General features: G+C 40.0%; 1 protein-coding gene across 1 annotated transcript; it reads right to left on the bottom strand.

The window, feature by feature from the left end:
• Positions 1 to 252: 252 nt before the first annotated feature.
• klf5l (Kruppel like factor 5 like) lies at positions 253 to 26,079 on the bottom strand. Its single transcript, XM_015012404.2, has 4 exons — positions 25,807 to 26,079; positions 11,684 to 12,614; positions 10,623 to 10,682; positions 253 to 2,644 (listed from the first exon to the last, which is right to left on the bottom strand). The coding sequence occupies exons 1-4, from the start codon at positions 25,945 to 25,947 to the stop codon at positions 2,466 to 2,468; spliced, it is 1,311 nt and encodes a 436-aa protein (XP_014867890.2). The 5' UTR covers positions 25,948 to 26,079; the 3' UTR covers positions 253 to 2,465.
• Between the last annotated feature and the right edge of the window lie 1,293 nt (positions 26,080 to 27,372).

Here is a 27,372-nt window from a genome sequence, read left to right as displayed (position 1 = left end):
ATCGATGGAAGTTTTAGATTTCTAATGATTCAGAATGTGTCGCTAAGTCAATACAGAAATGGTTCAAAGTACACAAAACCAGACTTCTCATCCCCACCGCATCCCTTAGCTAGTCTCACTAAACTGCCCTTAGGTATGAGTGTGTGCATGAAGCACGGAGGACATCTTAGGTTGTTTTTTTGTTGTTTTTACTTTACTCCACCAACCAACATTTGAACACAGTTCAAAATAAGCAACATGAAGAATTTAAAATAGCTTCAAATATCTTTTATTGTTCCATTGCAACATCGCTGCTGCGCAACCAGAAAAACAAACAAACAAACAAACAAACAAACCATTGTTCTTTTTAATTTGTACATCAACAATTTGATAATTCTCTTACACACATTAGGTATCAAAACAAAATTAAACAAACTCTCACAAACAACCAATCTAAAATCCCATTAGTTAAAAAAAGGAAACAAAAAATATTAATATTATAATAGTAAATAAAACAAATATTTACAGAGACTTCGTTTAAGACTGCAGTTATGTACACAGTGGGGTTTGGTCAGCGCTCCCTCTTTGAGAGAGACAGGAGAACTTTCTTCCTTGGTGACAAAATAAGAAAAAAAAAAGTAAAAGTAGAACAATCATACTGTTGAAATAACAGGAAGGTTTTCACTTAAATCATCTAATCAGACAGCCAGCCTCCATGGAGTGAAGTCTTTCATTGGGGTCAGTCAGGTCAATAGCAAACTTTTCTCTCTTTTCTCCAGAACTACTCAGGTTTTGAGTCACTAATTTATTTGGGTTAAGATCAGAAGCCAAGGAGCAAAAGTTTTAATCTTTTAGGTATAGAACGTAAATTAGAGGGAGAAGGAAGAAGTTACAATGATCTCAACTACATACACAAACTATTAGAAGGTATTTTAATTTGAAATATTTTACTACACTTGAAATAAGACAGAGCTTACAAATAACTTTCAGCAAGATATAAATCTTGTTTTGAGTCAATAATTCCTTAACATTGATCAAAAGTACTGGTTCTCAAGTCAGATTATTTCACTTAAAACAAGGGAAAAATGTTATAAGTGTAATAATCTACCAGCGGAGTGATCACTTTCTCATCAATATTAAGAAACTAAGGACTTAAAACAAGCCTATATCTTGCTGAAAAGTTACTTGTAAGTTAGTTTTGCCTTATTTAAAGTATTCTAAGATATTTGCATTAAAAATTAGGCCAAAAATACTTAAAATCTTGTGGTTTAGCAGTGTAACGGACAAGGATTAAGTCCAACGTCTCTCTGGTTGAATTCTAACCAAACAACCAGACGGAGATTTAAAGAGGTGTGGCAAAAGCAAATTAAGTGGATTAGCAGTGCTTGCCAAAATGTCATCCAGGACGTCTTACGGTGGAAAACTGTCTCTGCTGCCTTGATATTGAGCTGTAATGACAGTCATGAGGCCATCACACAGCACCAGTCTTCAGTCAGAGGCATCTTCAGATTCGTTGCAAGACTGACTGCCCTAACGCCACACAGGCCCCATCAACGAGCCACTTACACAATGCGGTGAATGCTAACCTGCCTGAGAGTCATTTTCCTGCCATGTGATGCATTAAAACGATCAGGAGGACAAACCTGATTACATAAAAGCTCTGCCCACCCGCGTCTGTCTTTTCAGAGCTAAAGCGTTAAACAAATATGGGGAGAACTAAAGCAAAACAAACAAAAATAAATAGACTGCAACGCAAAAAAGAAAAAAAAAAAACATTGGGACAAAAAATCTGGCGATATTATGGTCGCCATGGCAACAGGGATGAAGGATACAAACACTGGGTTCGACAGGTATTACCTGAGCTGGAACAGGCCTAACAAGCTTAAGATTAACCCCTCCATGGAGGTCTGCGTCATCTCATCTGCTGGTTCTTTTTTTTTTTTTGCCTCCTTTCCTCATTCAGGCCCTCAGCTGGAGGATTTTATTTTTATCACAAGGAAGTCATAAAACACAGAATATTACTGAGGATCGCGTTCAGTGAAAAAGAAAAGTTATCAAGTATAATGCTCAATACATTCGCTGTATTCTCAAAAACGCACACACACACACACACACACACACACACACACATACACACACACAGACATATGCACAAGTATGTACACAGGCAGGACATGTCTCGTTGAAAGTTCATACCTCAGAGAGCTGGAAGATGAAAACAGTCATTTTGTAGGGGAAAAAAAAAGTTCTCCAAGATAATCAGGAGTTTTTTTAGTCCATTCTTGAAACCTGGAAGCGATCTTCAGTAAAGATCTATCTACAAAGTGATTAACCTGTATGTTAAAATCAGGTCCTTTAGTGCACCCCTAGGTTTTCTTTGGAGTGTTTGAGTTGAGAGGTACCAGAGTCCAGACAGGTGGCTGGGATGTGTGGGCACTGCTCTCCTTATGTGACTGTTTTGGTTTGGACCCACAGGCAGCTGGGTTCTAGTTCTGGTGGCGTTTCATGTGCAGAGCCAGGTGGTCCGAGCGGGAGAAGCAGCGGCTGCAGGCCACGCACTTGAAGGGTTTGGCGCCGGTGTGCTTCCGGTAGTGCCGGGTGAGTTCGTCCGATCGGGCAAAGCGCCAGTCGCAGTTCTCCCACGTGCAGCGGTACGGTTTCTCGCCTGGAAGTGAAAAAAGGAGAAGGCATTGTCATCAGCACACTGCAGGATGCTTCGACACCATGATGATACCTCATGCAGACCAGTGATAGACCTGCAAATACACCAAAGTTCATACATTTACACAAGCAGGTATTGAAGCATCCAATAGTCAGGCAAAAAATGACAGTCTTGATGTCACTACCAAGACTTCTAGCAACAATCTGTTGCAGATGTGCCAGCTTGTTGCACAATAACAAACGTAAATACCAACCACTAGTTAGTGTGTGCACTAAACCATGTCCATAACTGACCATTCTGCGGGCCTGCGTGTTGCATAAAGCCAACCCAGAAAGCGAGAAAAAAGAAAAATATGAGTGTTTATTTATTTAATGTTATTTAATGTTTTTACTGTGTCAATGTCCCTTTGCTGTGGCACACTGCACTAAATGAATCACACCAACATCACCAGGCTTCACTTGGTTGACAGAATTGTTCTCCACAGCATGGCTGTGGACGGCAAGTAAAAAAATAGTCTTTTTGCCCTCCAGAGTTGTTCGCATGCACATTTCAGGATGTAAGCAATAACATGCAACGTGCCTTTAGGTTATATCAATATATTCACAATCTGAGATGTTTGATAATCAAATATCAGATCACATTAAGATGCAGCTGAAGTATCTTAATGTGATTTTCAGAAAGCAACATGAACAGTAAAGTTTACTTTCTTTATAAAAAAATAACACAAACATGAGTCAAATAAATGTTGCCTTTAAGTTTAAGTTTACTTTTCTTGAAAATGAATGTGTGTTTTAGTCAAGTACAGTTTACCTTTGTTTTTAAAGGGTAAAGTTATAGTCACTCCTTTATTTACACTTACATATTTTATCACTACAGAAAAAGCACTTGTTCATGTAAGTATTTGAATAAGTGAAATAATATTTAGAAAACCAATATTTATTTACATTAAATCCATAGTTTTAATGCAATTAGCAGAGTAAAACACACTGTTAATGCTGGAAAACTGCAGTATACTTTATTGTTTGTCCAAAAAAAAAAAAAACATCTAAGCTTGGATATCAAAGTAGTTTGTATTTGAAAGATTTGTCATTTGGGTTTGGGTTTTTTGGGAAACCAATCCACAATTTTAAAATGTTTTTGTTCATTAAAAAAACAAACAAACAAAAAAAATTGATTTGTGTTTGAGATCACCTTCCTGAAGTAGAGCCTAAATTCCACCTATTCATCTATGTGAGGTGAGATTGAATAATTTATGCAACACACCTGTAACATTTTCATCTTGATGGTTTTAGCTCGACTCTTATCAAAATACTTCCTGTCAATTTGGCCACAAATCCCAATGAAGTTTGGTCTGAACTGGGCTTTCCAGAAATGACGACAACAACATCCAAACTGGGTTTAAATATAAAGCAGGCTAACATTAACCTCAGCATGTTTAAAATTCACAAACTCTGCAATTTCACTAGAGATGGTCAAATATCCAGCAAATAATAAAACACAAATATCCCGCAAACAGGTTCTTAATGTTTAAGAAAAAAATTAAAAATAAAAAAAAATCATGTGTCGCGTGCAGCACAGAGATCATTTGAAACAATATTTATCCGACTGTTGCAACATCTTTTTGTATCTGTAATGTTGATTCTATGAAACAAGACACGTTCCACTGGTTCTACAATAAAAGGGCCAATATGGATAAGAAGGTATGATGACAAAGAACCTGTGAGAAATGGGTTCAAAGCAGAGCGGAAAAACAAGCCGAGTTAAATGTAACTCGACAGTTATCCCACCCCACCCAAAGGCTGACATTTCTGCGCTGCCGCGACGTGCCGAAGCCAAACACCTGAGCTAATAATCAACAAAGAGAAGAAGAAGAAAAAAAAGCTGGTATGTACATGACAGAGAGGAAAATATGCCATAGTTCATAGCTGAGGTGCAATATAATGTCTGGAAATAAATCAGAGGGAACAGAGTTAAAATGACCAAACCCCCAAAAGTTTACTGAAGGCAAAACATTTTAAATGTTTCTACAACAACAGGCTTTTGCTATTCTATCAAAAAATGTGAAGAGTTGACTCTGTTTTGTCTGGTGGGTCGTTATGTTCTCGTTATTAGCATGGGCACTGTTAGCTCTGATTAGATGGCCTCCATCAGTCACGTAGTGACAGCCATTATGAGTCCAAAGAGCAAACAGTGGGCGGAGAGGAAAACAAAAGAAGGTTTTAAAGAATTTTGGTGTAATCATGTTTTACCAATAATGTTGGTCCTTTCCCAAAATCCCCTAAAATACATCACCGAAACTCTCGAACGGCACAAAGGTCTCCTTATATGGAGAACATCGTGACTCCTGGTGTATGTAAGAGGAGTTATAAGTACAAATATGAAAAGCTCAGGCCCCTCAATGCCACAGGTGTGTTTGGTTTTGCTCTTTCGCTGCGCCGTTGAGGTCAAAAGAAGCACAGTCGGCTCTCTAAGACTATTATCCCTGAGAGCCGGTGAAATACGACACATAGGAGCGCAGAACAAACATACTTGACTGCTATATGTTCCTCGACAAGCTGGCAATAGGGCAGGTGAAAAGTCATCCATCTACACCTGCCAGCATTCGTCTTCGATCCCAAGAAAAATCCTGCAGTTTATTAATACAATTTATACGATATTTCAAAGTTGAAAACTGCATCAAGCTAAAATAAAAAATAAAAAGGCAATAAGATGAAGCGAATGAGCTCTAAAAAGCCTTTGCAGGTGTTGGTAAATGGAAGCCAGCAGCTGTTTGATCAGGTGGCCGATTAGAAAAACGGTCAAACTACAGTATTGCTTACGTGTGTGTTAATGGGTTCACGAACTCCGACCACATCATAAGCCATGATGGATGAACGCACAGTCTCACCCACTCAATCACAACAAAACACACGGCGAGCGGCGAGGGTGCATCAATCAATGCGAACAAAGAGAGGCTTTTATTCAGCCTGACGGGGATTTTATACGGAAGATACACATTTACTCTCTGAGAAACTTCAAGTCTCACATCTTAAAAGGGAACGAATACCTCAGCTTCCTCCTTCTTATATGTCAGGTGAATTCCCATCAGTGAGATCCTGGCTCTCTCTCTTTTCTCTCTTCTTTTTAAACCAAAATAGTTGAAAGCACTTGGATTAGAAACAATAATCTTTTCTTTAAAAAACAAAATCAAATAAATTTCTTGTAGTTTGAGTTTATGATTATTTGCGGCTCTTTAATAAGAGCCATATTAATAAGTGAGAAATACTTTTTGCTGTGCACTATTAACTAAAAATTGCAGTTTATGTTTTAGGTATTTTTCCTGCAAATTACCAATTTAAGTACAGAAGTTTTATTTAGCTTTAGAAATAATTATTTTCAATGTTTCTATTGGGAAACTTTCACCATTCCTTGCACTTCGTCAGCTTTTCAGTTCATCCGTAGCTGAATTTAAGATTAGAGGCTCTCAGCTTTTTGCCTCTGTGGTTCAAACCGTGCAAGACTATACACTGTCTGGTGTAATACGAATGAAGTATAATCATTTATTTTTACAACGTCTCTGCCTGTTTTTTTTTTTTTTTTTTTTTTTTTTTACGGAGTCAAAGAGCAAACACTTTCAGGCTCTTCAGGACGCCCATAAACTCAAGTTTTATCAGCTTGGTTAGTGTTTGTGAAGAGGGCTGGAGGGTTACCCAATAGGGCTGATTGCATTCTTTAGGTATCGACACACAACTTAAAGTCAAAGTGAAGAGATGAGGCAGTCATGGCCAAGGTTGACCCTTAACCCCCCCCCCCCCCCTTCTCGGAGCTCCTGGGAGGGGCCAATTTCTCTGGTAAAGGTGTAGATGGTGATTCACTTCCACAGAAACAGACTTTTACTGTTGAATCCGATGCTTGACAGTGGACATTATTAGCATTCTAACTCTTACTCATGGGTGAAATGGCTGCTAGTGTAATTATTAACTATGACTCTGTCAAAATGAAAGCTCTAAAAACAAAGTGTTTTTAAACCTGGACTGTTTTATTACTTACAGAGTGGAGAAAGGCAAAAATATTTCATACCAGTTGCATGCTGGGTAAAAAAAACAAAAAAAAAAAACTTTGAAAAATCTCCTGAGGGAGACGTCCAGCAGGAATCCCGATCTGATCTCTGAATCACCTCAACTGACTTCTTTTCTTGTTATTTCTAGCAGAAACATTTTTTAAAATGTTCTCTGAAATGTTCTTTCAGGCATAATGATAAGATCACCACTTCATGCATTCACCACCATGAATTCTGCTTCTTCCCTGTGATTGGTTAGCAGTTGCTAGCTTTGTAACATGATATAATGTGGAATGATATTCAATTCTAAAGGCAAAGACATGTAAAAAAAACAGACAGATTTCTGGATCTTTAATGCAGGTCACTTTACTATCATCAATACAGTAACTGAATATGAGGCAACTGTCAGTGCTGAACGCTGTTTTTAATCTCAATCAGACCAAGATAATACACTGAAGTCTCCAAGTAAAGTACAAAAATGATTTTCAGCATCTAACAAAAGCCTAGATCAAGAAGTTTCACTCTGTAGTCTTACATCAGGTGTGAACCTTAGCAACGAGCCTTTATCTACTCGACGGCTAAAACAAGATAAATATCGAACAAAGACAATCTACTCCTGCCCTCCACAGGCTGGTAACCTGCAGGGGATGCAGCCTGGTTTGTTTGTAGAATCTCAAGCAAACATAACAATAGATTGCACTTGGGAAAGAAAATTTAAATACTGTGGCCATATAAGTACACATGCACAACTTCACAAAATCAACTCTGGAAGGAAGAGTAAACTTTTTCTTCCAGGAATCTGAAACAGACCTAAAAGAGCTGCAATGGGTCACTGCAACAATAAAAAGAATCAGATTATCTTCTAATCAGATTATAAGACACGTCAGATGTGAAAGTTGCTGATCTTCGCAATTAGTTGGCAAGAGAAATTGCAAAGCATCGTCGTAAATCACACAAGTTTTACACTCCGGGTAACTCATTTAGACTAGAGCTGATCTCATCAGGAAATCGATCGATATTTGACCACAAAACATTAACAGGTATGGAAAACTCAGAGCAGAAAAATATTGTTAAAACATCTGGAGATAAAAAGTAGAAACAACAAGAAAGGGTGGGGAAGAACGATGAATCAGAGCTGAAATACATGAGATGAAGTAAAAGTAATAAGATTCATGGGCGCAAATACCAGGGGTCTACTGTACATGAATATTAATTCAACATGTCATTGTACTGGATTGTGGCAACAAAGCAACATTATTCATAAACACATGAGTTATGTTTTTATTTATTAATTTTAGTAATAGATAGTTTTAGTCTAGAAGCCTTTTTATGTGTGAATAATTCACAGGTCAGAGGAGTAAACGGTCCGGTGCTGGATCCAATCCAAAACACCTGGACAAGTGTGGATTAAGATCACTTTATAGGATTTGATAAAAGAAAAAAAAAATGGGAATAGCGCTGCTAGAGAAAAGGCATCTTCAGTAAATTTTCATATATTTTGACCAAAATTGGAGCTATAATTTCTGTTATCATCTAATGCCACGGTTCTGCAGCATACGGCTTCTGAGCCACAAGTGGCTCTTTGGACCTTCAGCAATGGTTTGTAATAACTCTGACATTAAACAATAAAGAATCAACTACTGTTTAAAATATAAATCTACTAGTAAATAGTGGTTAAGCATTTTCTTCCATGTAATATATTATTCCTCCATGAGAAAACGACACTAAAAATACCAGTGACAACATTTGCCATCAAGTTGAAAATATTAATTTTTTAAATAAATTTCCCCATCCCAATTTCAACTGTACGTCATCTTGTTTTATTTCAAAAGGTTCAAACCTTTACGGCTCTAAAATTGTCTCATTTAGGTTGTAAATGCTACAGACCCTGATCTACACAGTGGTCATTCGTTTTATATATTTTTCTATGTTATTTGTTTACTATTCTCATTACATATTACTATATCACATATATTCTGTTTGCACTGTGCTGCCGTGTCCTGCTGCTTTAACAGCCAAACATCCCCGCTCACATCCATAAAGTCTCATCTTATCCGTTTATGGTCCGTTTTTGTTTGCTCGTCACATTCGCTGCGGGCTCAAACCTCTGCGCTGAAGGAGCCGCGCAGCTTTTTAATCGCATGAGTAAATCTCTAAAACACAGGTTGAGCCGAGGCCGCTGGGAATCGGCAGGTTTCGCCTTACCAAAAGGAAACGTCGAAACCAGCCTGCCCCCATTCTGCAGGCAAAGCCCCTTTTGCCTTCCTACTTCTGCTTATGCTGAAAAGGAACTGAAAAGCAGGAGGAACTGGTTTGGTCTTCATTTAATCGCGCGTCTTCCCTCTTTTTTATTCTCTTTTCTTCATTTTGATCTCCTCCCTCCCTTCTTTGTTCTCTCTCTCTTGGGAAATTTAGCGGACAAGTATGAGCATGAACACATGCTGAGGACAAAAAACAAAAAGAAAACAAAAAAACAAACGCTAAAATCGCCTGAATGTCATTTTCATTTTAATTATGCTCTTGTTTTTCACCTCTATTATCGTTTGAGGGCGTATCGAAACTGGCAAAGTGACAAACATGCGACATTTGAATAAATAAGCTTAAAGTGGCTCCATCGGAAGGATAATAGCTCCAGTATGACTGAGTGGGTGTTTGCCGTTTTGCAATTAGACATGAAAAAGTTGGGACAGAAGAACAAGCAGGTCTACAAAAAGCTGACATTGCATGCTTAAAGTTGACGCATAATGCAAAAAACAAGATTGTTGAGTCCTACAACGTTATCATGGAGCGTATCTTCAAGTTGTTTTGCAGCTTTGAGAGACATCTTGTGACTGATAAAACCAGAAAATCCAGTGATCTGCAACCGCTGAGCCCATAAATCACTCCAGAACCAGGCTTCTTGGTATTACATGGCATTTCCAAGCAGCCAGACGTTCTTGGATTTTTTTAAAAGTGGTCTTAATGTCAGTGCTGCCATCTCCAAATTGTAAACTACGGCAGGTTTTCCTATCATCTCCTTAAACGTCCCTTTCGCTGTTGACCCTCAGCACGTGACGCGTCGTTAGAAATCAGGCCAGTCGCCAGGATGGACGTCAAGAAAACCTAAACATGCATTAGCTCCTGTAGGGCTTGTCAAACATCAGACAGTTGCTAGCTTCACTTTTACTTAGTTGAATTCATTGTAAAAATGGTCAGAGGGAGCACAAAGACAAGGATCCAAACCAAACCTGTTATTTTATTCTAAACCTTTTGGAGAGGAAAGAAGATGGCGGTGGACAGCAGCCATCAGTCATGGATTTGCACTGATATGATTAGCAAGATACAATCAAATATTGTTTTATGGAGAAGATACTCAAATCATTCTTATAACATTTTTAAAGTGACTTTCAGTGTTCATATAAATTTCTCATCACCATTACACATTCCTTCTTTTTAGGTTTTAGGTCAGTTTTTGGTATTTGAGAGTAAATACAAAATATTATTATTATCATCATCATCATCATCATCAAAGATATTTTAACCATGAAAAACTAAAACAGACTGATAAAAAAAGAGAAAAAAAGTTTGAATAGCAAACACAAAAAGCAGGAAGGAGCATAGCGAGAAGAGTGATGAAGAGACAGAACAGGGAGACAAGAGCTAGGAAGTATAAAAGGAAAGAAGGAAAGTAAGAAGGGACAAATGGAGGGAAGAGGGAATGAAGGGAGGGAAGAAGATGAGAAGAAAGGATAAAATGAAACAAATGGAGAAGGAAAGAAGGTAAGGATGGAAAGAACATTTTCCAGATTGTGTGGGAACTCTGGATGAATAAATAAACAAATGAAAGGTTCCTCTATAAACGGACGGTGACCAGACAGGAAATGAGGAAGTGATGGCAAACAAATGCACCCACTTCCTGCCATGTCAGAGTCTAACTCTGCCGGTTGGGAAGAGTTTTCTCACCTGTGTGTGTCCTTTGGTGCGCCTTCAGATGGGAACTCTTTGTGTAAACTTTGGTACAACCTGTGAAGAAACGAAGGAGAAGCTGATGAGCGAGGCAGGAGGCAGAGACGTCTTCAACAAACGTCACACGACAACAAGTATTCCTGAAGAACTACAACAGCCGCTTAGATCAAACAGTGTAAGATCCACATTCAGAAAAACTAAAATCTTGGAGCAAAACTGAATTTTTTTACAGTTTCTGAAGAGCCAGAAAACAAAAAGATAAAACCTGTTCTGGAGGTTAAACAAGGTGCTGTATATTTTAAACTTCAAGTTTATTGTTCCATATGACCCCTAATAGTGTTGCAAAAAATTGTGCAGAAACTTTTCATATCAAGTTAAAATCAGCCCTAATCTGCTGGCGTGCATGCTTCCTTTTTCTGTTGCGTTATTAATAGCATGCTGGCGATGGGAAAATCCTTCCTGAACGATCTTGCGTGTTTGTGCGCTTTTGCTTTTGGATTTCAGTTTGTTTACACAACAGCAACTCCGGCTGCAAATTGGACAAACTTGTTGGAGTGGTTGTGCTGAAACTTGCTGTTGCTAACAATTTGTTTATCAAGCTGTTAAATCTGGTTGCATGCAGGATGCTGACTGGAGAACTTGACCTGGAAGCAGCTTTGTGACCAGAATTCAAACAGAAATGAAATGAATTAGTAAATAACTTAAGACTTTTAAGTTAAAATCTCTTAGTAAAAAGTTAGATGCAACACAAAGGCATCATCTTTTGCAAGCTTTCTGCTTTCCATGGTAAATAGAATCACTTCTACTCACTGACTTATACTCTATTTTACACCTCAATCATCAGAATCTGCTTTTAATTGTTGCATTAAAACTTGGCCAAATACAGCAGGTGTTTTCAATCCAACACTGACCTGGGTGATGTCTTATTTGCAGGGAATTGACACAATATATTTTTTTTTTTTTCCAACTGAGCCCAGAATAATAATTTAAAAAAAATCATGGATGATATTCTACTTCACAACCATGCAGCTGTGTCTATGTTTATCCCCCACACACACCTTGATAGTCACAGAAGTGGATTCGCCTCTTCTCCAGTTCTGGATTGTTCCGTCGGTTGTATTTGGGCCCCGTCAGAACGCCCTGGCCGTGCGTCATTAGAAGTGCGTGGGCAGAGAGTCCCGTCACCTTCAGGCCCCCCAGGCGCTGCTGGTACAGAGGCGGCGGCTGCGTCCCCAGGGTGAGCAGCTCCGGCTGGCCGTCCGGACTGCCTGGCTGTGAGTTTGGCGGTGAGGGCGGCAGGCTGTGGGGCGCCGTGGGCTGGGTTGACGCCTGGTAGTAGCCGTGATGCTGCTGCTGCTGCTGCTGCTGCAGCTGGTGCTCGGCGTGCATCATGTAGCCGCCGTTGTTTGCAGGCAAAGCGGCGGCACCGAGGTTCAGCATGGTTCTGCCGCCGGCGGAGCCCTGCACCGCCGCGCCGCTGTGTGGCAGGGTGAGGTCTGAGCTGGCGATGGGCATGTGGTAGACCTGTGGCTGCGGCGGCGGCGGCCCGATCTGCAGCTCTGTGTCTAAATGCGGCTGCTGCTGCTGCTGAGCTGCGGTGGACACTGTCACCCCGCCGGTGGAGCTCATATCCGGCTTGATGAAAACGTTGTTGACCACCGGCGGTACGCTGAAGACCGAGGTGAAGTCTGGCAGCGCCTGGGTGGTGGCAGGGAGGGAGCAGGGAACCTCCAGGCCCGGTTCTGTCTTGATCTGCTGTGGCGTCAGCGTTTTGGGGTTACTGGGCCTGTAGAGGCCTGTGCGGAGGTGGGTGGTGCTGGGGAGGATGAGGTTGATGTTGAGGCTGTAAGGGGTGGGAGTTTTGTCCTCTGAGAAGTACTCATCGACCACGGACGCGCTCTCTCGCCTGTACTTCTTTTCGATGTCTGTGGAGGTGGTCAGCAGGGGGCTGTTGACCAAGGGAAGGTACTTGTCCAGTTCTAGCTGAATCTGAAATGAAAATAGCAGAAGTTAAACTTTGAGCTTTTCAAATCATTGCTTTGTAACAGTAAGTGTTCTGTTCTGTAAGAAATGTAAGACTTTGAGCATCTGCAAGTATTTTCCTGAGCATGTTCACTCTGCTTCCTTGGAAAATGGAAAAAAAAAATCACAGGAAGGCAGGAGTTGACAAGTTTCAGTTTCTTTAAAGATAAGAAAACAAAGATGCAATCAGTCTGCAACAAGTGCCAAAAAGATTATCATACACTTTATGAAACGACTTATAAACAGTAAGGAACATTACTGTTACCTAAACCAAAGAACCTTTCCACATTTTGTCACCTTACCAACACAAACTTCAGTATATTATTGGGATATTATTCCAATATTTACCCTTGAATGATTACAGCCCGTATGTTATATTATTTTTATGTTTATATCATGTCCTCCACTCGGTTTTATTTTGTTCCTGTGTTTCTTGTTTGAAATCAAGTCACTGCGGAAAAAGAAAGAACATGAGGAGAAGAAACAGAAATGCTGGGCGAACTTCAAAATAAGAGCATTAATATAAACGTATAATTACTTGGATTCCTAAAAGTCAACAACTAAAATTTAACACAGAAGTCAAACATTATTCCACGGGAAGTTTACAAAACAGCCAAATAAACTAGAGCTTTAGAATTTATCTAAAAAATTCATTCAGCTAAGTGCTGTAAATGTTTTCAAAGTAAGCAAAATTCCTGAAGCGCTAAATGAAAAACTAGCTCTGCTATTAGTGTAATGCATTAGTGGAAGAATGCCCACCACATGAAATACACTGACGTTTGTGCTTTTTATACAACTTTTGCAAAATGTTGCTTTTGTCTATTTCTGGAAACTCTTCTTTCAGCCTCAAAGCTGGAGGATCTGTGGAGAACACAGAGGCATTTTTCTGCGCAGCAGGACTGGACATGCTCAGCGCTGAGTAAAATAAACGACAGGTATTTTCCTGTGTTTGACTGGGAGCCATTATCTGATCTTCATTCCTAATTAACTGGTGTGTGTCATTCAGAGTCCATGAAGCAGGCGGTGGACGAGCTGTTGAGTAAAGAGTCTTTGCAGCACAGATCACACACACACCCACACACACACACACACACACACACACACACACACACACACGCATGCACACAAAATGTAAAAATATGCACAGATTCTAAGAGGTCCAGACTGTTCACACATGTTACACCTGCACACTCAGACGGGTGAGAGCCCTCCCTGGGCGTGGCCGGGGGGTTGATGCATGAAGGAGACAATCGGTGAAAAAAAAGAAGAAAGAAAAAGCTCTCAGACAAACCAAAACAAAGGCTGAACGCATGAGAAAGATGGTGCAAAACCTAAACACTGAGGGGTAAAAATAAACCTGCCAGACAAATCCGATCCTTACAAAAGATGACGGACACGAGGGGAGGAGGACGACTGGGATCAGCATGAAAAACACGCCAGTGAGACACAAAACGGACAGCATCAGAGAGCTAAAATAAGCAAGAGAAATGTGTGATATGTGTTATGCACAAAGGAGAGCAACTAATCTAGCAGAGACATCAGCACAAACTGAAAGTGATGACAGAAACCTGATGATCAGAAATATGAAGATTAGAGCTTTAAACCACAAACTAACTGTTGTTCTTGGATACGTAACTACTTCACATATTTCAGTTCTGCAAAAGCAGAACATTTAATTGATCAGAGGGAAAATGGACTTGATGAACTCGTCTTTCATTTGCACAAGAGCCATCTGGAGAAATGATGGTAATGAGACGCTGATGGGGGTCAAGAAAATGATCTGCACTACACACGTGTGCAATCAGCTGTCAAAGATTTGCGAGGAACTTGTGAGTTTCTGAGCTTTAAAAGTCGAAAATTAGATTTTTTGGCAAAAGGGGAAAATTTCTAACAATAATAGCCCTAATACGCTGTCAGAGGACTTATCTTTTTAAAGAGACATTAAAGGAAATTAAACACTTCAATTGATCATCGCTCTAAAGTTTCAGGAAATAAAAAAAACAATATAATCTTTACCAAGTCCTATTTACATTTATTCTAACTGAAAGAGCATAACGGACCGGGGTGGAGAGAAATCAGCAAGAAGCAGAGGAGCAACAGATGCCACCCGTCAATCTGAGAGGGGTTGGAAAGTCATGTGTAAACCACATAAATCTGCCGTTCTGCAAAAAGAAAAGCTATTTGCAGTGGAAAACATTTAAGAAAGTTGCCAATTTTCCCCAGGATAAACAGGATGGCAAATTCCCCCCAAAATCAGTTGGTGTATCAATTCAGAGATTGCAAAGGTGGTAACATTAGACTCTTCAGTCCTCGGGTCGCACACTACATGTTAAAAGTTTGTGACAGGAAACAATAACAGACAAAGTCTGACTGACTTGTTTAAAAAGATTGCAAGTGGTTCTGTCTCAAACGAAACGGTTGCATGATTTTTGGTTTGCAAAGTTGCATCTGAATGCAGCAAAAGGGTCAAACTGGTTAGATGAAATGAAGAACAACAGTCAAGCACAGTGGTGGAGAAGTCATGATGTGGGCTTGATCTGCAGCCAGAGGACCTGGATGTCTTGGGTCCAAACTATTTGCCAAGTCAAATGTGAAAAAAATCCTTTTGACAGCTGAATCTACGTCCAGACTAGTTTACCAACAGAACAATTAGTCTCAATGCCACAGCAGCCATAAAAATGGCTGGAAAAGAAAGCACTCAACGTATTGCAAATGACCCAGTCAAAGTCCAGAGCTTAACTGAACTTAAGTGCAGAAATAAAACACTGGAAACAAACTGATGCATCCCTCCACAACAATGTCAGATTTACCCCAAAAGCTGCTAAATCATGGACAGTTCTTGGTTTTCCCAAATGCAGCTATCTCAAATAAAGAAACCCACCCATCCTGAACCCTTCTCCACACGTTGCCATTTGCATGTTTTCTTGTTTTTACATGCATCTATGCGTGAATCCTGCAGCCTTTTCCCTGCAGGGCCAGGTCAGATGTCCATCATTAGTCACAGGTGAACTCCCTCCGCTGTGTGATCAGTGCAATCTGAGAAAGCCGCTGAGAAGAAAAGACTTCTGTATTTTCTGAGTGGAAAAAAGTGGAAAACAAAAACAGTCGCTTTGTTTCCTTTCAAAAAGAGAGAGCTTGTGTCCTTCTCAGAACTGGACAGAACCAGGTTCTGTTACAGTGGATGCTGGCAGCGGTAACCCTAAGGTGACCTCGGTCTTGGTTAGTTGGTGATTGATAACTTTTCCCAAAGCTAATAAGCTTCTCCAGATTTCTCTGCTGCAAGCTGAGGTCATGCTGTTTGGTTTAAGTCTTCGATTCATTAAGCTAAAGTTCAGAATGTGTCTCTATTGTTTCATGTGTTAAACGTGGAGAATATTTTCGGGCGGTGAGTCAGTTAATAATTAGAGAAATGCATAACAGCCGTGCTATGAATCTTTCAGTCTGATAACAACAGTCTCTTATCAGCTGCTTTATGGGACGGAGTGGGAGTTTCCCACTTCCACCCACCTTTACTTCCGTCCTTAAAGAGGTTTTGCAGAATTTAGCTCCAAGTTCAACAGAAAAATCATTCCATAAGTTTTAGATTTGCTCTGTTGGAGACAGAACATCTGTTTCCATTAAGGCTTTCTGCTGAAAAACCAACCGCAGAAAAAACTTTTTTTCTTTATCAAGTTGTGGATTTCTTACCGTTGGTGGATGCGTCCGATATTGTTTGAAAATCTCTCCATTTACCAAAAACACCCCCCGGGTAAAGCAAACTGCAGAATGACTGGCTGCGTCTGCACACCACTTCTGCTTTATGGCTTTCAGGAATGCAAAAGGTTATTAGCCTTTGGATTGTCGTAAAAAAACAGAAAAAGAAAAAATATATATATTTGCTCAGGAGCCAGCGGGTCTGTTCAGAGGAGAAACTGTGTGGAGGTCATTGGAGCTAAAAATCAAACCTTTGAGACTGTTTTATGGTTTCTGATAGGAAAGAAAATTAGGAGAAATCTGTTTAGCTTTCAAAGAAAGTAAAAATGATTTTACTACATAGAGAAAAACAAGCCTGAACAGAGTTAACAGAGACTGAAGAGAATTTATGTTCTTTTCCCAATCTCTATAAAGCTCTGTGTGACCAACCCGTTCCCGTGACGATCCTTCCATCTCCTGTTCCCTCTCTAAACAGCTCCAGGATGCAGCCATGTGCTAACATGATAGCACTGTGTTAGCACATCGCTCTGCCACCACTATGACACACCAGAGCAACAATAAACCATCATGATTCATGAAACGTTTGATGATCGCTCAAACCCCTCCATCTGGTACATTTTATCATCACAGTACTGTTTTGACCTACAACCGTAAGATTTATATGCTGAATGTAGCATATAGTACAGTGCTGCTTATTGTAGCATTGTATTATTATTTTTAATGTATTATTTACACTCATTTTTGGACCATGATTATTTTTTATTTTATTATAGATTTACTTTTATCTCTCATTATTTCTGCTTCAACTTATTTTTTTTTGTTGCACCATTTATATTTTTGTTTCATCCCAATATGTTTTCTTGTCATAATTAATATAACATTTAATCCCTTTTCCTTTCATAATTTGTGTCTTTATGTTTTCTATTTATTAAATTATTTCTATTTAATATTCTTAATTGTGTTATTTGGGGAATTGCATTCAAGTACCGAGAAAGCACTCCTCCCCTTTTTTTTGCCACCATTGCATATATTTACTCATTTTTGAATATTTCAGCTATACTTTATTGCGTCTCTTCCGTTTTTGTTCTAAATGAAAACCAAAATAATGAAGTTCCCCTTCCTTTACGCCAGCAGTGGTCGTTACTGTTTGAGGAAACTGAAGGAATCCATATATAATAACAAGTTCAGACTTTCAAGACTTATTTCACCTTTTGTTTGCAGCTCTTAAAGCAACTGTTTTTCTTGACGAGCCAAAAGAAAACAGAAGAATATGACTGTTTGGAGACAGAGGGAGACGTGGCTGGGCAGGACGGACACAGATTACTGAACACATCATGAATCACACGAGTGAAACGTGTGGAAGGAACATACTGTGCCAAGGGATTAGAGGCAACTCACGTTTATGTTTCTTGGAAATAAAAGTAAGATTTCACATTTTTAAAACATGTCTCAAAGTCTCTCAGTCAGATCCATCAGAGACTGTCCCGAAGTTCTCTATGGGAGAGGAAAGGAGGAGGAGGAAAAGGAGACACAGTTTCACAAACACATGCAGTTTGGTTGAGATGATCATGACGATACCAAGATCTACAGAAAACACCTTATAACCAAGTAAGAATGGAAAGGAAAAAAAAAATTAAATTTACCTAGATGACTGAAAAAAATACAAATGATAGACTTCCACCTCTCCCACTGCTGCGAGGATATCAACGAGCTGTAAAACGCACACAGCAGAGGCTCTCACTTATATTCAAATCACCTGCATGTGTTGTCCTGAAAGTCAAATCATTAGTCAAACCACAACCATGTTAAACCTCGGCTGCATGGAGAACGTCTGTTGGCAGTAAGTTGCTTGGAAAACCGGGCTGTTCAGTCTGATAACACACAGCCGGAGGGGCCTTGGAGGACAGAACCAAAAGAAACTTCTGGTAAGCATCCGGGATAATGAAAAAACAAAAAAAAACAAAAAAAAAACAAAACAAAAAAACGCTTGGAGTACTTTTGGATGTTATCTGAAGTATTGATCTTCAGGAATCAGTGGGCGTGACTGGCAACGTGCTCTTGATCTGTGCTCCATAAAGTTACTCTGTAACTTATCCTGTCGTCTGCAGTCAGTCTTACAGGAAACTCACAGGTGACATAATGACACAAGAATCTAGGAAGAAGTTTCATTCCCTTCACTTATTTCCCATAATCCTGGTAAGAATAATAGACTGATCTGACCGTAAAGAGCTTCTAATACGGGAGGTTAAAACACCACGTTTTGAAGAAAATGGATAATGATTATCCATTTAGAAGACTGTAAACATCAAATCTACTAGGTAGGCGTAATTTGAACGTGACTTTTAACTGGGACTTTTTTCTGCAACGTGTAAATGTCATCATGAACGCAATCTTTGCAGCCTTTTCAATAATATATATATATATATATATATATATATATATATATATATATATATATATATATATATATATATATATATATATAGCTGACTGTATAGCTCAGTGGGTAGACACCAGTCTACCACCCGGGAGACCGGGGTTCGAATCCGGGCTGGGGCGAGTTACAACAGTGCAATTGTGCAATTGAGCTATGCAGTGTGGGTCCTTAGGCAAGACCCTTGGAGCTATATAGCCTACCTCATAACATGAGAGACATTGATACGCATAACATGCCGGCTCAGACGTCGCCCGGCCAAACAAGGTCTGCGTCAGGTGCTGGGGAACCAGAGCACCTTGATGAAAAATGGGCTACTGGAACAAGACGGAAATGGGCGAGAGACGAAAACATGGATCTGTTGGAATGCTACTACTCAAGTAACCCTAGTCAGAGGGCTTACATGCAAAGACTGAGGGTGGAATGGTTACTTCGACACCCACAGTCTACAATGACTGCCAAACAACTAGTAGCTCAGTGTTCCAACATCCGCAAACGGCAACTGCTATCACAACTTGAGATTGACGAGGTACAACACAAATGCTACGGCAAAAGGGAGGAGCCCAAAGATAAGGTCAGGGGGGAGTTAACTACTCCCCACCCCGAGACTGGGTATGCAGCCCCAGTAATGAACGAACTATCAAAGCTGAACGAGACAGCAACTGACCTGAGAGAGAGAATCGTGGCCCGAATGAACACCAGGCAACCCCGACGCCAATTACAACGGCTGAGTGAAGTACCATCAGAAAGTCTCATTGAAGATGTGAATGCAGCATTGAGAACAATCCCTACCAACACCATAACAGAAACCAATGAGCTGATATACAACTCAGCATCAGTGATCCTTGAAATGCTTGGCTATAAGAGCAACTATGAGACCCAATATCCATCATGGAAAAGACGGTTAGAGGCTAAGATAGAGCTCCAAAGAGGTGCAATGAAAAGACCAGTACCTAAGAAGTACAGCCAGATGCCCATACCTGAAGCACTCGAAACTGCCAAATCCTGCGCACAATCCTGATCCAGAAGGATCCCTCAAAGGGTTCAGTCCCACACAGAAGGGGTCTCACTCCCAGAGGGAACAATAGCAGACATAGAGCACAGCTACAAGTACCTGGGAATACCACAAGCAAATGGCAACCTCGATGAGGTCACAAGGAAAGGAGCCACAGCCAAATACCTCCAACGAATAAGGCAAGTCCTGAGAAGCCAGCTCAATGGCAAGAACAAGATCCGTGCAATAAACAGCTATGCCTTACCAGTAATCAGATACCCTGCCGGAATAATTAGCTGGCCAATGGGGTTCCACCCCAAATCCAGCACCCTGAGACTGTACACAAGCCGTAAGGAAGGAGGCAGAGGACTAGTGAGTGTGAGAGCCACTGTCCAGGATGAAACAGTACATCAAGGACAAAGCCTCAATGGACGATGTGCTCAGCGAATGTCTCAGACAATGGGGAACAGAGGACGAGGTGCTGGAGGAACCATCATGGGAAGACAAGCCCCTACATGGGATGTACCACCGACAAATAACTGAAGTGGCTGATATCAGGAAATCCTACCAATGGCTGGAGAAAGCTGGACTCAAGGACAGCACAGAGGCCCTCATCCTGGCCGCCCAGGAACAGGCACTAAACACCAGAGCAATAGAGGCTCAGATCTACCACACCAGACAAGACCCAAGGTGTAGGTTGTGCAAGGAGGCCTCTGAGACAGTCCAGCACATAACAGCAGGGTGCAAGATGCTGGCAGGGAAAGCATACATGGAACGACATAACCAAGTGGCGGGCATAGTGTACAGGAACATCTGTGCCGAATATGGACTGGAAGCCCCGAGGTCAAAGTGGGGAACACCCCCAAAGGTGGTGGAGAATGACCGAGCTAAGATCCTGTGGGACTTCCAGATCCAGACAGACAAGATGGTAATGGCGAACCAACCGGACATTGTGGTGGTGGATAAAGAACAGAGGAAAGCCGTTGTGGTGGATGTAGCAATACCAAGTGACCACAACATCAGGAAAAAGGAGCATGAGAAACTGGAGAAATACCAGGGCCTCAGAGAGGAACTGGAGAAGGCCTGGAAGGTGAAGACCACAGTGGTGCCTGTGGTCATAGGGGCCCTCGGGGCAGTCACCCCCAAACTGGAGCAGTGGCTCAAACAGATCCCAGGAACAACATCAGACATCTCAGTCCAGAAATGTGCAGTTCTAGGCACAGCCAAGATACTGCGCAGAACCCTCAAGCTCCCAGGCCTCTGGTAGAGGACCCGAGCTCAGAGGATGAAAGAGACCACCCACAGAGGGTGAGAGGGGAATTTTTTTATTTTTTTATATATATATATATACACACACGCACACACACACACATACACAAAAACAAAAAAGCTGCTTTCTTCCGAATAATGGCAGCCATTATATATTATTGTGCAGAAACATATAAAAAAAAATGTTGAATTTATCTTTACTGGCTTTTTCATATCAATGACCTGTACTAACATAATGAAAATATTTGTACATGGTGGATTTGTGGTACTTTAAATAGAAAAAGTGTTAGAACAAGTCTTCCAGTGTGGAGTGCAGATAATTTGGAAACTTAAGTTCTACGTCAGTGATAGTAACACAGTAGTTCCTTATCTATGTTAGGATGATATTGTTTTTCGGCAAGATTAAAGCCATTATATTTGTCTGAATTTCTGAGTTCAAAGTCAAAAGTAGTGTTTACTGAGCAACCCTTCACGTTTTCCGACGTACAACTAACTAAACTGGCTACGACGTCATTCTCAGATCCAGTTTCTGACTTCTAAGTAAAGAAAACAATGTAACTATCCACATGGTGAAATTATCTTTAAATATGCAAAGAACAAAACTGACAACTTTTTGAAGCCCATGGTTCATGACTTTTTAATTTTCCACTTTTAAACTTCTTGTTGAAGCTAGCTGTGCTACGCTAGCAATTGCTTGATTCAAAGCAGAGGCAACTAATTATTTGATTTTAGCTTATAAGACAAACAATCCAAAAATGTATGAATAAATAAAACCAAAAACATTTCACTTTTTTTTTTCTCGACAACTAGCTTAGCTGCAAAGCTAATGCTGGTGTGCAAATTAGCAGAAGTAACAGAAAAGGAAAAGTTTTGATTTTATCTGTGTACATTTTTTATATTCTGTCCTTCTCTATGTTGGTGATACAAGAATATCACAAATTTTTGAAGCAACAACTCATGGAAATTTTAAGTGCAACTTTTTTAAGTTCTCATAGAAACTACCAGTTTTGTGTTTTTCTTTATTTTTACATCCTATCCAGCAGTGTAGCAGAGTGCCTTAGACAAGCCCAACAGATTTACTTTCACTAGTAAGAAAATCTTTTGCTATAATGCCCCACATAAAAGACAAAGGACTGAGAGATTTCTGACACTTCCCTCTATTAAGTGGCAACAAATCAAGGATCCTTAAAGAAGGTTTGATGTATAATTTAAGAAATCATTTTTATTAATTCATTCTCAGGTTTTTCCTCATTTGATGCAAAATTGTTTTATTTGATCATTTTGTCTGGTTTACTTTACATTTAAAACATGCTTCCGAAATAAATTTGACTTGATTTCTTGAGTTTGGCTTGAATGTATGCTCTGATGTTCTCAAGCTTCAGACAATGGATTTATTACCAATCCAAGCAAACCTTTACAGAACCGGTGTAGCCGAATATTTCTCTAAACTTTCAAAGAGTGCTCCCAGGGAAATTTACTTACAATGCTTCAAGGGTAAAAAGGAATCTATGTAAATAACAGAACATTGTGGGTTGTTATTCTTTTACTTTCTGTATTCTTCTAATGACTCAAATGTTTTAAAAGAAGCCATCTGCTTCTTTGAGAAAGAGATTTAAACTTACACTAGTAAAGAGTTGTGTGTATTACAAGTTATTCTTTCATTTCAAGCCACACTACAAAATTACAAGACAAGACAAAGCTACTGTTGCACTTATAACCTTGAAAAACTTTCAAAACATTTTTTTTAGTCATTGAAAGGAGAATAAGCCATAAATATTGGACTTTGTCTCTTTTTCCAGGTTAAGCCCATTAAGAGAGTGGTAAAGCTGTAAAAATATATGTTTACGGTGATACTGACGAATACACCTGCCAACTTATGGGTTTATATCCAACAAAATCCCTCAACTCCCATTATGTCTAAATCCAAAAAGCGGTGTGACAAAACTGTTGGAATTTTTACTTCCCTCTTTGCTTCTCCAAAGCTAAAGCAAATGACAGAATCTGACATATTTCAATCATACCTGGAATTATGTTTGTCTTCATATTTCTTTACAGGTTACTCAAGATGTCAATAATTAGCAAGAATTATATATGTCAGGTGCAAAACTGTGTCAAGCTTTGACATGTTGCGGTGAACCAGAACAAAACCTAAAGTCTTTGATTCCGTATTTTCCAATCCTCCCAGCTGGTCCCGCTGGCGCTTGCATGTGAATCTGAGGGTATTCTGATGTTGAGGTTGATGACAAGCTGGTGACTAATGTTGGACACTAATTAGCCATAACTAAATATTTGCTTCAGTAATTGAGGGAGACCACACAAAGGAAGGAGTTGGGTTTCCTTTGGAGCATGCTAATGATTCCCCTTGCTTCTCAGCATGAGCAAAAAAAAAATCAATCAACTGTGGATTATGGCCACTTTTATCAGAAATTCCCATCATTTGAGGCCTCTCTGCACACTAAAATAAAATATATAAAGAATTTAAACAAAACATAACAAATATTTGTGCAAAAAGACTGACTACGAGCTTAATATTTCATTGGAGTTGTGAAGACAGCTCCCTGGCAGTTAATCAAAGTGCTGTTTGTGACAGGAATTGGACTCATGAGGGTCTCATCATGGCTATGACTTTCTCATGAGGTCGGCCTGCCTCGTGCTCTCTCTGGCCTCAGGGAGGACGGCGGAGATGCGGGCGCTGCACAGACAGGTTGAGCAACATACAGCTGTCACGACACAGTCGACTTAAGCGCTGTTTAAAAAACACCGACACAATTACACAAAGACCTGTCTGAGAGTGGAGAAAAGAAATTTGAAAAACAAGACAAAGGAGGGATTTGACGTTCTTTTTTTCCTCCCCCTCTCCATTAATTTTCTGTTATATCGTTTGAGTCAATTGAGCAAAACAAAAGGAAGGAAGAGCTTTTTTTTTTTTTTTTTTAAACTCTTACAGAAAGCGACCAATTTGAGAAACAAACTGGATGAATCTCTGGTGAACAAAGAGCACATAAGGTAAACCTCCTCAAAGCAGCCGCCTACAAAAATTTGCCTGAGGGGTTGCAATTTCACCTAGCCAGACTTCAGAGTACTTGACGTAATGTTTTTGCATAAAGCTCAAGCGTCGTAGGTTCTAGCGACGAAACAAGAAAAGACAAACGCGTATCCAAGCTGTTTCACCCCAAGCAACGCGCCGCAGTGACCCCAAAAGTAACAAACGACACCATTTGCTGCAACCTGCTACGTAGCGCCAACAACCCGCTGAACCCTTCAAGTCGAAATGATGTCTTATGATAATTGAGTCAATTATTAACAGGAAAAATACTGCACTGGCCCACTAAGGTTCAGGTATTCGGCTGTAGAACATTATGATTCATGGAATCCTATGAGCACACAAACAGGTCAGAGCTGTAAAGTGGTCCATGTTTATGGCTCCCATAGAGTCCCACAGTAATCTGCAAAAAGATAGCCTGAGAGAGCTTTCCTAAAGAACACAACCACATGCCTAAAGACACTCAGTGTTTTAGATGAAATGTTTGCGTAGTTGGGTTATCGGTGACAGGAAAAAAAAAAAGACAGGAAATGCTCTCTTGCTTTTTATAAACAGCTACAGCGTTCAGCTTCTCATGTTCCCTGTTTACAAGAAAAGAAAAAAAAAACATCCACGTCATTCTGTCGATGATACTTAAGACCTGAACGTGTTGCATGGAAGTAAAAAAAAAAAAAAATCACATGAAATTGAGGATTTACACACCCTCGCGGGTATTAGATGCACTCTGGATGTTACATTTTGAAAACGTAAACGCCAACCATCAGTTGTTTACTGCTGCCCACATGGGAAGTGTTTTTTTTTGTTTGTTTTGTTTTTTTAGCCTTAGGTGTTCGGACTGGGCACCTGTTTACCAAAAACCAATGGCAAGTGACCAAACTCTGGAGCACAACAAAAGGGGTTCGGTTTCAGTTTGTCCGTGTTGCGATCAGCAGGGCCTTTGTAAAGCCATGTAACTTTAATGCAGCTGCATGTTTGTGCTGTCACCGGCTGTCCATGTTTACGACGCAGGCCAGAAGGGGCTTCTGAATCTCACTGTGATGGGTTGTGAGCAATAAGCCAAGAGCTACTTCCTGAAATGTTCAGGAACACATGTCACACTGTAAGCATGAGGTTACTTTATAGGATGGGACAAAAACAGTAGCTCCATTGAAGCTGCTCTCAGGATGAGCTCGAACCTCCTCCTGGATGATGGGATTGTTCTGGGGAGGAGAACCTGAGGAAACCAGGCCTGAAGGTGTGCAAACAGCTTCTCTCTGACCAATCTTTATGTACAGCTTGCAAAATATTTAAGTTGAAACGAATTTAACATCATCACACTTCTAAAAACCTTGTTTATCATAAAAGGGCCTTTATGATTCCTGAGAGTTGTTTTAAATGTGTTGTTTTGCATGGCTTTTTTTTTATCTACATTTTTGCAAATAAAGTTTTTAAGAACTCTATGCATCTCTAAAACAGTGTAATTGTCATATAATTCGTGTTGCATATAGCTGAGGTTTATTAGTGCGTTTCTACCCTGTCAGGTGTCAGCTTAGGACTTTAACCTGCCCTTTACAGGTAAGCTGCGTTTTGTGCAGCCCGTTAAACAAAAGGTAATTCAACAGGAATCGAAGCTTGAACCAGTTTACAGCATCGCAGACTGTTTATAAGACCTGAGAATATAAGTAGAAGGTATTAAAAACCCAGAAAGGCCCAGACTGGAGTTCAGCGGGTCGGCAGAGATTCTCACCGGCGGTTTGACGTCCTCAAACACGGACGTGTCCTCAGCGCCGTCCGCTCCCGACATCCTCACGGGCTTCAGCTGCGTGAAAACCGCCCTTTCCTCTGTCATATGCGGCGGATTCATGGCCAATTCTACTCCCGCTGCCATAAAAACCGGAACTTATTCTTATTAACAAACTGGGGTTTTGTATCCGCCAAGGCCTTTATGATTACTGGCTTTAACTGCGTTGACGTGAGGCTGAAGACAGACGGTGTAATCCACAGTCCTCTAGATAATTGTGAGGTCTCAGGTAGCCTTTACCTGAGCTCAAGTATAGACCTGGAGGGCATGACTGACACGAATTTCAGCCAATCAGAGGAGGGCTGGCTTAACGGAAGAAGGTGGGGTTCACCTGATGCACTGTAGGAGGGAGAAAGAGAGATGGAGAGAAAGAGAGACAGAGACAGAGAGAGAGAGAGAGAGAGAGAGAGAGAGTCAGCTAAACTAATTTAACTTGCTGGAAAAATTTTCCAAATAAATATGTTGATAGTGGGGAAATTCTAATTTATTTTACACATGGGTGTTCAAAGTGCAGCCCAGGGGCCATTTGTGGCCCTTGGACTGGTCTTTTGTGACCCCACAGCTGCAGTTAAAAATAATACAACTGTGGCCTGCCCAGCACAGGCAGTTGATGCAGATTGAGACTTTTTTGTTTTAAAATCTGGGTAAATTTATGGCAGACATGATTTTCTTACAATATGAAATGTTAAGCACCACACAAAGTATTCATGTTTTTATAACAAAGCTGTAATAATGAGTAGAACCATGTTTATCCATCTGATAAGCCAACTTTGCTGCAGCTAAATCAGTTGTTAGAGCTACCTTGAGATCCATTTTTAATTGTTATTTTTATTTCTGTCCTTTAGAGGTATAAATAAAAACTTATTTCACAAAAAAAAACCTCTAACAACTATATTATATGCAAAATATTCAACATCTTGCAGGTGCTAACTGTGCGACAGTAGCAGACTGGCTTTTATAGGAACGACTGAGGAAACATTTTTTACTCCATCAGGAAAATAAACTGATCATAAAATATTTCATTAATTTTGATAAAAGTATCTTAGCGGCTAGTGCTAACACTGGGTCATATGTAAGGAGAAGTAAGCTCCTTACTTCTAATAGTCTCAACTATTTTTCTGTCCTTTTGAAAATCTACAACAGGCTAAAATTTCCTAAGACTTTTAGCAGTGTACAAACACAACCTTTCACACCTGTTGTTGCAGCTAGTAGTTTGTAGTCTGTGTGAACGCATAAAATAAATAAATAAAAACAAGAGAAGATTTGGTTTTATATGTTCTATCTTTTCTATCCTCTTATAACATTTTTGTTAGCAAAAATGTCTTAGGCGACATTAGACATCTTTATTGGCTCAATTATTTTATTTTTTTTTTCAATTTTTGCTCATTCATTTTCTTTGGCAAGATGTCAAAAGAAGCACATTTTAAAGAAGACTTTCTGTTTAGGTTTTTCCATTTTAAATCGGATTGATGTCAGCCTAACGTGTTGACGCAGTTACAAAACTGGATATTT

Source organism: Poecilia mexicana, unplaced genomic scaffold, assembly GCF_051168715.1.
Source record: "Poecilia mexicana isolate PSO_F unplaced genomic scaffold, ASM5116871v1 scaffold_14, whole genome shotgun sequence".
NCBI lineage: Eukaryota > Metazoa > Chordata > Actinopteri > Cyprinodontiformes > Poeciliidae > Poecilia > Poecilia mexicana.
This window is presented reverse-complemented; position numbering and strand designations above follow the sequence as displayed.